The 12,523-nt window shown below is 38.0% G+C and overlaps 1 protein-coding gene across 1 annotated transcript in view; it reads left to right on the top strand.

Annotated features, from left to right (window-relative positions):
* LOC143023053 (persulfide dioxygenase ETHE1, mitochondrial) overlaps positions 1-12,523 on the top strand; it is a 49,014-nt gene that overhangs the window by 19,315 nt on the left and 17,176 nt on the right. Inside the window, exons 3-4 of the mRNA XM_076181523.1 lie at positions 5,002-5,087; positions 10,097-10,196. Coding sequence (XP_076037638.1) covers positions 5,002-5,087; positions 10,097-10,196 — 186 coding nt within the window. The remainder of the gene's footprint in view (positions 1-5,001; positions 5,088-10,096; positions 10,197-12,523) is intronic.

Below are 12,523 nucleotides of genomic sequence, written 5' to 3'. Positions count from 1 at the left end.
CCAAGAGTCCAGGCGGCTTGTAAACAAACGCCGAACGGATGACTTGGATCTCGATGATGGGACTAACAAAATTGTAAAGATCAGAAACATAGATGAGAGCATTTCAATGGAAGGTGAGGATAATAATTTTCAAGGATTTAATGAGGGGGCGGCAGATACCAACCTCCCCCGACTGGCAAAACTGGAGGAAAAACTTGAACAAATGACTGAGCATTGGGAGATTAAGTTTGGCAAAATGTCAAAAATTGCCGAGAGGTTTGAAAAATTGGAAGAACTAGAGAAGGCGAATAAAAACTTAACTGATGAAATAGAAGACCTAAAAAGACAGTTAAGAGAAGTAAAAGTGGAGAATGAAGAATTAAAAAAGAACAATAGAGACAATAAAGAAACAATAGCAAAAGAGGGAGAGGGGTGGAGGAAGATACAAGAAAATAGTAAAGTTGCATTTTCTGATATAATTAAACAGCAAATGAAAGAACAAACTGAAGACTCAGTTATCAAAGTGATGAGACAGAAGGAGAATATTGTAAGAGACTTAGCAGACAAAAAGAAATGTATAATTATATTAGGAATGGAAGAGAAACATAACCCAGATAGAACCACAAGAATCAAAGAGGAAAATGAAAAAGTAAGAAACTTACTAGAATTAGTTCAGGAAGATGAGCCAGAAATAATTAAACAAATCGAAGAGAAATTCAGGCTCGGGAAATATAGTACAGACAAGACCAGACCAATTAAGATTAAATTCAGGTCACAAACGACGGCAGAGAATATCTTGTCCAAAACAGGGAAACTAACAACAAGTGAACAATATAAAAAGGTATGGATAAAAAGGGAAATTAATAAAGAGGAAAGAGGGGAGGAAATAAGGAAAAGACATGAAGCTAAGAAAAAAAACGAGACCAGAACGGAGACAGAAAAACAAGAATTCTACTGGAGAGTAGTGAATATGAAATTGAAGAAATGGAAAATAACAGAGAGAAACACAAAAGAAACAGAGAATACAATGGAAATAACAGAAAGTATAAAGTATCCTACACAAATATAGATGGATTAATAACAGGACTGAATGAACTGAACAAATATCTGAAAGAAAAAGATCCGGACATAATGGGAATTGTTGAGACAAAATTAAAAGGTCCACTACCACCCAACAGCATAGGACACAATGCATATAATTATTGGATTAGAAACAGAGAGAAAACACAAGGGGGTGGAGTTATGTTCCTGACTAAGAAGGATATAAGCGTGAAGAGTGTCACATATGGGAACAATAGAGTAGAGATGATCATGATAGAAGTAGAAGATAGAGATAGGAAGAGCAGAAAGTTTGTAATAAACTACGTGCCCCTAAAAACAGCCTCGTGGGAAGAGAATGAACATAAAAGCATGTTAGAAGACACAAGAATAACACTAAACAAGATAATGGAAGATGGAGGAAGAATAGTTATGATGGGCAACTATAATTGCAAAGAAATATGCTGGGAAGAGATGACCACAAAGGGTGGAGAAGACTCATGGGGAAGTGTTCCACTTGAGATGATTACTGACCACACAATGACACAATGGATCCAAGAGAACACTAGGTATAGAAATGAAGAAGAACCATCGAGACTAGACCTAATAATCACATCAGAACCTGAAATAGTGGAAAAGATAGAATACCAGGCATAAACAAAAGTGACCACATATTGATAGAACTAGAACTAAATGAGAAAAAATACATGAAAAGAAATGAACAATATAGAAAAGGAAGATTGATGAATGAAAAAGCAAATTTTGATAAAATAAGAGAGTTCTTCCAAAATGAAAACTGGGAAAGAATACACAAAGAAGATACAACAGTAGAAGAGAAATGGAATATTTTGACAAAAATCTATAAAAAAAGGAGTAGAAAAGTATGTCCCAAGATAAAAACAAGAAAAAGAATATGTAAAGTGCTGCTACAATAAAAGTTGTAGGGAGATGAAAGACAAAAGAGACAAAGCCTGGGCCAAATGGAAGAAAAACAAAAGACCAGAAAAATGGAAAATATATACTTGTTATAGAAATGAATATGTACAAGCGTGCAGAGAGGAAAAGAGAAAATATGAAAAAGATGTCATAGAAAAATATAAAGATCAACCAAAACTATTCTACAGATTTGTAAACAACAAACTTAAAAACAAACAAGATTTGGAGAAATTAAGACAAGGAGGAGTTGAATACACAGAGGAAATTGAAATGGCGGGAAATTATGAACAAACATTTTAAATCTGTGTTTACAAGGGAGAACATACAACCTGAAGAGATTGAATGGAAAGAGAAAGTCCCCCCTATGAAAGAAATAGAAGTAACAAAGATTGAAATATTGAACCACTTGAGTAATCTTGATGTCAGAAAATTGCATGGACCAGATGAAATAGCAAACTGGATTTTGAAAGAATGCAGGAATGAACTGGCAGACATAATACATAGCATAATATACAGTTCCTTGAAAGAAGGTAAAGTTCCAGAAGATTGGAAAAAAGCAAATATAGTACCTGTATATAAAGAAGACCCTAACAACTATAGGCCAGTCTCTCTAACAAGTACAATAGCAAAAATTTGTGAAAGAATTGTCAAAAATAGATGGGTAAAATATTTAGAAAAAAAAACAATGTGCTAAATCCAAGACAATTTGGATTCAGACAAGGACGATCATGCGGGACCAATTTAATATGTTTCTATTCAAGGCTAATAGATATAATACAAGAAAGAGATGGATGGGCTGATTGTGCATTTCTAGACCTAAAAAAAGCTTTTGACAAAGTACCACATAAGAAGTTGCTTAAGAAATTAGAAATTGAAGGAGGAATACAGGGCAAACTGCTAAATTGGATGGAAGACTTTTTGCAAGAAAGAAAAATGAGAGTAGTGATAAGAGAGCAACACTCAAAATGGGATGAAGTAATAAGCAGTGTTCCACAAGGAACAGTTCTGGCCCCAATAATGCTTGCTATATATATTAATGATATGGATAAAGGAATTGAAAGCTATATGAGCTTCTTTGCAGATGATGCAAAACTATTGAAAAAAGTGAACACGGAAGAAGATTGTGAATCACTACAGAGAGATCTAAATAAAGTACAGGAATGGAGTAGGAAGTGGGAGATGGAGTTCAATTCAAAGAAGTGTAGTATAATGGAATTTGGAAAAAGTAAAAACAGAATAACAGGATCATATAAATTGGGAGAAGAAGGAATAAAAAAAGTAGAAAATGAAAAAGACCTGGGAGTCATTGTTATGAATAATATGTCACCTGAGAAACATATAAATAAGATTTTTGGAGAAACCTATAATTTAATAAGAACAAAGTTGCATTTACATACCTGGATGAAAAAATGGTGAAGAAAATTCTAATTACCCTGATAAGACCAAGATTGGAATATGCAGCAACGATATGGTCACCAAGTACAAAAAAATGTATAAAAAAAAATTGAAAGAATACAAAGAGCAATTACAAAATTGGCACCTACACTCTCAAAACTATCATATGAAGAGAGACTAGCAAAACTTGAACTACAGACACTAGAGCAAAGAAGAGAGAGAGGAGACTTGATAGCTATTTACAGAATCATGAAAGGCATAGAAATTACTGATAGAGAGAATCTGATAAAATGGGATGACAGAAATACAAGAGGACATGGAAAGAAAATAAAAAAGACAGCTGTAGAAGAGACCTGAAAAAGAACAGCTTTCCTCACAGAGTAATAGACAGTTGGAACAAGTTAGATGAGAAAGTGGTGTGTGCAAAAACAATACATGAATTTAAAAATAGTTGAGATAAAACGAGATATGAAAACGGGACACCACGAGCATAGCTCCCCTTCCCTTAAAATACAACTAGGTACAACTAGGTAAATACACACACATATATATATATATATATATATATATATATATATGTATATATATACATATATATATATATATATATATATATATATATATATATATATACATATATACACACACACGCTAAGATCAATAAAAGTGGCATTTACATACTTGGACGAAGACATGATGATAAAAATATTGGTTACATTGATAAGGCCTAGATTAGAGTATGCGGCGACATTGTGGTCCCCCATTACCAAAAAGAATATAAAGAAAATAGAAAGAATCCAAAGAGTAGCTACAAAAATGGCACCTGCACTTGCAAACCTATCATACGAGGAGAGATTGGCTAAACTGGAGTTACCGACACTGGAGCAAAGAAGAGAGAGAGGTGACCTATTGACCATCTACAGAATCATGAAAGGCACAGAGATACTTGATAGAGAGAACTTACTTAACTGGGACAAAAGAAACACAAGAGGACATGGAAAGAAAATAAAAAAACATAGCTATAGAAGAGAACTGAAGAAAAACAGTTTTCCACATAGAGTTTTGGACACTTGGAACAAACTGGATAATGAAATAGTATGTGCAAAAACCATTCATGAGTTTAAAAACAAACTAGACACTGCGAGATACAATGGCGGGACATCACGAGCATAGCTCCCCTTCCCGCAAAATACAACTATGTAAATACACACATATATATATACACATATATATACATATATAACATATATATACACATATATATATATACACACATATATACATATATATATATATATATATATATATATATATATTATATTACCAGCTCGACTACACTAATTAAGCACTAGCACTAATATGTGACACTGTATATCTTCGATACCTGCTCACTGCTGGCACGTCCTAAATAATAGTCATTAACTTCATGATTTACAGGACAAAAAAAAAAAAAAAAAAAACTCGTCTGTGGATCTCATGTTTACAATACATTTATATTGTATAATTACATCTATGAGATGCTTCTAAATGAGAAAAACTGTACTGTACTTTTCCTGTACTGTTATATCAATTATTATTAATCATATCTCTTTTTTTTCTACAGCTTTTATTCATACACCATTGATCTAATCTATTATGTGTCTGATGTTGCAGTAAATACTCATGTGCATGCTGACCACATCACAGGCTCAGGACTCCTTAAGAAGTTCTTCCCAGATTGCTCCTCTATTATCTCTAAGGTAGCATCCATTTGGGGTTTGTTTGAATAATAACACCAGCAGTTCTAATATAATCCATTCAGCCTATCATGACAGAAGATGAATAGTGATTTTGAAATGTGTAAAAGGAATGACATTTATGTGAAATGCATGCTAATATAAAGAAAAAAAATAACTACTTAATAATTATAAAATTTATGAGTTGAGAATTATGAACCAGCACTTTAAACAGGGTTAAGAAATATGCCATTCAAGTTTACTGAGATGGACTACAATACTGTCTGGTTGTTGCATTGGTAATTAATGGTAGAATACTGATTTCATATACCAGTTGTAGTTTTCCATCTGATTTTCCACTCTAAGGAAACTTGATCACTTTTAACATGTTCTATCTCTCCTTTCTGTTGACCTTGTAAGTTTAACCCTTACCACATCTATGAGTTGATCTAGGACTCCACAACTTTAATGCAATATTGGCCTCAATAATAGAAGTGCTGGTATTCAGAAAAAATAAATAGATAAATAAAAAAATAAAAAAATAAATAAAGAATAAAAATAAATACATATATCAAGGGCTTTTTCCTCTTTACAAGGGAGGTAGCCAAAGTCAAAAGCATAAATCCACCCCCACCCATTTCATTCTCACATACTCCACTCCCATTCACCACCCCTTCCTCCCACTTTTCTTCACTCCTCCTGGATAACGGCTCCTCCCTGCATCTTGCCCACTGCCCTGGGTCAGAAGCAGTGCAGAATGACACACCAAGGCCGCTTCATTTAATCGACAATCCCCCCTCTCCGTTCCCTCGAACAGAAAAAGAGAAGACAGAGAGAAATCCCTTCGGGCTGTGTCAATATATCATTCACACATACATGTACTCACTCGCCTCCCCATCCCCCACCTATTCCCTTCCATGTATCACAGCATCATCCATACACAACCATTCTCCAGTCACCCCTCAACAGACATCCCCCTCTTTCCCAGTGCCCCTTTTACCCCATCCATTCATCTCGTCCTTGGTCACACCCTTATGTTCACTCCTTCCACCTCTGCCTTCCACACCTCTTTTACTGATCTTTCTTCACTCATTCATTCCATCTGTCCAAACCGTCTCAATGCTCTTTCATCAACCCTGTCCCCCAATTCCCTTTCCACCCCCGCTATCCTCCTCGCCTCCTTGTTTCTCACTCTCTCCAACCTAGTTGTCCCAAAACCCCTGGACAGTGGAAGGAGGGAGTGGTTGAGAGGCATGAGAATTATCATGCACTGTGAAATTGGTGAAGGGGAATAGCTGCATTTGGGAGCCAAAGTCCAGGAAATTTGGGATGCCAGCTGGGACCACGCACATTCCCTTCAAGCCAAGCGTGTAATTTCAAAGGACTAGAGAAATATTTCTCAAAAGAGGGGAGCAAACTCATGTAAATCACAGTCTTAGGGCTAATTAAACAATGCATACTACACCGATTTTAATGATTTAAGATTTCTCCACAAACAGTGTCATGCAATTTATATTCAACAAGTTTTATCTTTGTATCATGAACATTATTTCACAGTAATTCACTTGTCAACTAATTGGGCAAGATACAACATACATATTTGGTTGGAGACGTCCTACCTGGCTAGCTCTGCGTGCTCTAAGACCTAACTAGCACAATAAGATAATACCTCTGATTATTCTCTCCTGTAATAGTGCACTGACTGGTGATGTCGTCAAATGAGTGGATGCCCCCAGTTGAACAGGATGCTGTCAATATTCGTAGATCCACACGTCATATAGAGGCAGTGGGAACCGTGCCTGTCCTTAGTCAATAGCACTGAACACTGGGTAGGGTAGGGGAATTGCATCCAAGGATTTCATTTCCCCAATTTTGCTGATTTTTCCGCTTCATACACTCTCTAGAAATCTGTCTTCTAGAACATGTAAGTTCCATGTATTGAATCACTGGAGTGGGTTTGGCAATGAACCCCGACTGAACTTGTAGATTCTGATTTTGGGGCATGTCACGAAACACAGTTTGGGGCACATCACAAAACACATTTCTGGGAACGTCATGAAGCACATTTCTTGTTCAATAAGTTTCCGGGACACTCTAAACATGAATCATAGCAACGTGATTGGCGATGGCCAACAATGAGAATAATATGTTCATGTTGATTTATTCACTTTCAAGGAAGTGAGGTCCTCAGACATGTTCTCTTGGAGAGTGTGGCATGCCTACTGCCTATTGCAAGGACGTGATGCCTACTGCGTGATACTACTGGCCCTAAGCATGAGGTTCAGTGCGCTGTTTTTTGGTGGGCACTTTTCCAATCGTTAAATTGCAAGAAGAATGCAACATACCATCTAGGCAGAAGTTGAGGCATTTCTAATAGACTTGTGAGGTAGTTACTAGTTACGAGAAAGGGACACATGATCCTAACTAGCCTAATTAAAACGAGCCTAGATGAGAAGTGGCAAGTGCACAGATGGGGGTGGGGATATAAAATGCAGCAGACCCTCCAACCAAAACATTTGAGAAACAAAATCAAATGGTAATACAAAGGTAAAATATATCAATCCTAATCACAAAGTACAAGGATACAAATTTGTAATATGGTGAACTAGTTAAACTAATTGAGAAGTTGAGACATTTGTCTTAACATTATAACATCTGTGATGACTTCGATCATGAGCATATGAAGGCATCTTGGAAGATGGGGGGAGAGATTACCGAGTAAAATAGAAGATACTTAGACTCGATAAGGCACTGTAACCAATAAGTGCTAAACTCTCACAACAGTTGCTGGGGAGAAGGGGGAGCAAAAATACCAAGAAGTAGTTACTGCTGTCCTTAAGACTTCCAGCGCTTCCATAGAGCGAAGGAAAAGTAATAGCCAAAGGGGCTGAAAAGAGACAAAAGAAAATGGGAAACACAAGGCAGTGTGTCACAATACCAAAGTTGCGACACTAGTAATTCCTACCATACTTTTCATACATTTCATTTCAAACACATTTAAACTCTTCCTCTCTTATGTTCAATGTTTCTGCCCCATACACGTGCTGTCAGCACAATCACCCCTTCATAAATCTCCTCTTAGCATCTATTCCCAAATGTCTATTTCTCATTACACTTTTTAATCCCCCAAGGCATTTATTTGTTTCTCTCAATCTACATTCTACCTCCACCTCCACTCCTCCCTTTCCTGCTACATTTGCCCCCAACTATTTAAAGCTATCTACTTCCAGTTTTTCTCCCTTAATACTCATTTCCAATTTGCTGCCATCCTCTCCCCTTTTACATCTCATCACCTTACTTTTACCCACATTTATCTTCAAGTTGCTTCTTTCACACACCTTCCCAAACTGTCATTAACTTCTTTAATCACTCCTCTGATCTATATATCTTTGTTTTCTTTAACCATCTCCAATCCTTGGCCCATTACCCTTGCATTAATATCTTGCACCACCCCATCCATGTATAAATTGAACAGCCATAGTGAAATGACTCATCCCTGGCAAAGTCCTACCTTTACCACAAATCTCTCGCTCTCCATTTCTAATTCTAAATCTTGACTGCTATTAATAGCTTTCTTCCTATCCCATATATCTGCAATAACCCCCATAAGCCTTCCCAACTACACTCAACAAGCTGATCCCTCTGAAACTAGTACACTCACACTTGTCCCCTTTTCCCTTGTAAAGCAGAACTATACATGTACTCCTCAAGTCCACTGGCACTTTACCCTCTTTTAGATAAACATTAAACAACCTCACCAGCCAGTCCACCATCACTGTACCTCCCTTTTTAGACACTCCACATGACACCCATCTAACCCAGGTGCCTTACCTGCTCTCATCATTTTAATAACTGCTTTCATCTCATCTTTTCTTATTTCTCCTCATTCATCACTGTCATTTTCTTAGTGCTTCCCACTGCAACTACCTTTCCCTCACCATCCTCCTTCACATTTAACAACTCCCTAAAATAATTTGACCATCTTTCTGTTACTGCCATGTCTTTCATTATCATCTCTCCATCTCCTCCCCATCTCCTTTTCTGCATGGGGGGACGGTGAGTGGGGTTCACCGATTTAATGAAGCAGCCTTGCTGTGGATGTGCTTTGTCTTGTGACACTGCTTCTGACCCAGGGCAGTGGACAAGATGCAGGGATGACCTGTCATCCAGGAAGTGCCATGATAAGAGGGAGGGTAGAGGGGAGTGGAGTGTATTAGGGATGGAATGAGTGGGAATGGTTATTATGCCTTTGTTTTTTGGCTACCTCCCTTGTAAGGGGGAAAAAGCCTTTGGTATATGTATGTATCACAGTCATTTTCTTAGTGCTTCCCACTGCAACTACTTTCCCTCTCCATCCTCCTTCACATTTAACAACTCCCTAAAATAATCTGCCCATCTTTCTGTTACTGCCATCTCTTTCATCATCATCTTTCCATCTGCACCCTTTCCCTTTTCTTCTCTACTTGATTTGCCTCCTCTTCCTCTCTTAATTTCCTTTCAAAACAGATCTTTATTACTTTCAAGATTTTATGTGATACTCTTACCCCACTTCACATCTGCTCTCATTTCTGCCTCCTTCATCTTATGCTTTACTTCTCTTTTCTTTGTACCTCTCATATGATTTATCCTATTTTGCAACCAATCTGTGGAAGCTCATTTCTTCTCATCTACAACCTTCTTTGCTTCCACATCCCACCATTCACTAACCTTCCTTCTACTTCCTCCTGTCCTTGTTCCACCACCACCTTTGCACACCTGACTCCCTCCTAGAAACATCCCCATTCCTCCTCCACTCCTAGCTCTACTCTATCCTTCACTCCCTCCCACTCTTCTCTCAGTTTCTTCTTGTACTCCTCCTTTTCTTTCTCATTGAAGCAGTTGACTCTAAGCACCTCCCTACCTTCTGTCCATTTCCTCTTTCTCCATCCATCTTCCACTTTAAACAGAATAGATAAGATTAAATAAATAAAAAGAAGAAGGAACTGTGGGTCTGGGTTTCAAGAATAAGTTCATAACCACATTTAATATTGCAGGCATCTGGTGCTGAAGCAGATGTGCTTGTTGGCCCAGGAGATAACATCAAGGTAGGCCAAGTGAATCTGGAGGTACGCAGCACACCAGGACATACTAATGGTAGGAACTTGTAAAGCTTCTTGTATAAAAAATTTCCCCCCCCCCTCTCTCTCTCACTCTCTCTCTCTCTCTCTCTCTCTCTCTCTCTCTCTCTCTTCTTTTTTTTTTCCTCTGTTTTTCACTTTGTGTTTCTTATTTCTTCAGCAAGATGTGTTCATTTTCTGACTTGTAACTTTCATGATGATGTGTCAGTTCAAATTATGTTAACTAGCTATATCACAGCATAGAAATAGCCCCCCCCCCCCTTTCTGAGGACCAAAAAGCTACCATCACAAAATGGGAAAACTGTACAAATGAAACAAGACAATAGACATAGTAACATATGTAACCACAGGGCCCTTTCTGGCTTAGAAGGTGTTTGATTTCAAAGCATGAACTTACCCTATACCTGGTCCACATAAAAAAAAAATCTATTCATTGTCTATCCTATATTTGCTTTTTGTGGAAGAAGGATCATCATGTTCCTTGCAACACTGCTTATGTCAGAGGCATTATAGAAAGACAACGTCCCAACAGCAAGGCCTGACAGCTGAAACTGGTTTACCTCCACTGTGTCATTACATGGTGATCCCCCTTCATAATGATATGAATAATAAAGATAATAATCATAATAATGGTGGGTTTATTTTATACAGAATTAATGACTGCCTTGAGTAATGCTGTGCTCCTTTCAGATTTTTCTTGTCTATATATATATATATAATATATATATATATATATATATGGGTGTGTGTGTATGTCTATTTATGTAGTTGTATTTTACGGGAAGAGAGCTGTGCTCGTAGTGACCCACTTTTGTATCGTTCAACATTCGGTTTAATCTTAAATTCTTGTATAGTTTTTGCACTCACTGTTTTCTCATTCAATTTGTTCCAGATATCTATCAATCACTCTGTGTGGAAAGCTATTCTTTATCAGATCTCTTCTGTAACTTTCCTTGTTAAGTTTCTTTTCATGTCCTCTTGTTTTTCTTCTATCCACTTTAGTAAGTCATCTCTATCAAGGACTTCTATCCCTTTCATAATTCTGTAGATGGTTAGCAGGTCTCCTCTTTCTTTTCTATGTTCCAGGGTTGGTAGTTTGAGTTTGTCCAATCTTTGTTTGTATATCAATTTGGAGAGTGTTGGTGCCGTCTTTGTCATTGCTCTTTGAATTCGTTATAATTTCTTTATACCGTCTGGGGTATTGGCTGCTTGTTATTGTGGCAAAGTAGCATGCAGTCGATACTTTAGGGTCTATATGGGGCGCCCCTACGGACCAGAGCCACACATCATTTTGTCTATGATAGAAGAAAACTCTGTTCATAGAGAAATGATGACACTTTTATACTACGACTGTCCCTCCGTTATGCTGTCCCCCAACCCCTTGTTGCTGTCCTGTACCATTTCTCTGAGTATTCTCTTTCTGTGATGGGGGAATTCCCTGTGGTGGGGGAAAAGAATACTGCCACCAAGTATCCCACTTGGATCGTAAGAGGCGAGAAGAAAGGGACGGGGAGTGGGACTAGGCATCCTTCTCCCTGTAGCCCCACGGGGCATATATCCTAAAAATAAAAGTGAAGGCATAAGGGGTGCTGGAGGGCCTCGGACCAGCACCCTAAGGTTTGGGTCTTTTAATGTGCGTGGATGTGGTACAGATGAGAGTAAAAGGGAAGAGATAGGTAGTATGTTTGTGAGAAGAAAGATGGATGTGTTGGCTTTGAGTGAAACTAAGTTGAAAGGGAAGGGTGAGTGTAAGTTTGGGAGTGTAAGTGGGAGGTTATCAGGAGTGAAGAGAGGGCGAGGGAGGGAAGGGGTGGCTATTCTAGTAAGTGAGGAGATAGGTAAAGGGGTAGTGGAGTGGAAGGAGGTTTCCTCAAGGATAATGTGGATGAAGGTGAAACTGGGAAAGGAGATGTGGGTCTTTGTAAGTGCATATGGGCCTGGCAGTGAGAAGAGCGTGGAAGAAAGGGAGGCCTTTTGGATAGATTTAAATGAGTGCATAGAGGGTTTAGGAAGAAATGTCAATGTAATAGTACTGGGAGACCTTAATGCTAGGGTGGGAAATGGTCCAATCGATGGAGTGGTTGGGAAGTGTGGAGTTCCAGGAAAGAATCGTAGTGGAGAGTTGATGGTGGAAATGTGTCTAGAAAGAGAGTTGATGATAACAAATACAGTGTTTCGGAAGAAAGTCAAGCATAAGTACACATGGGAGAGGGTGGTGGAGGGAAGGGTGGCAGATAGAGCGCTAATGGATTATGTAGTGGTAAATAGGATTATGATAGGAAGAGTTAAGGATGTACATGTGCTAAGGGGAGAGGGTGGGGGAATATCAGATCATTTTTTGGT

The sequence above is a fragment of the Oratosquilla oratoria genome, unplaced genomic scaffold (assembly GCF_046742065.1).
Source record: "Oratosquilla oratoria isolate Oo_2021 unplaced genomic scaffold, ASM4674206v1 SCAFFOLD292, whole genome shotgun sequence".
Taxonomy (NCBI): Eukaryota; Metazoa; Arthropoda; class Malacostraca; order Stomatopoda; family Squillidae; genus Oratosquilla; species Oratosquilla oratoria.
Note: the sequence above shows the minus strand (reverse complement) of the source record. Positions and strands in the feature narration are given on the sequence as shown.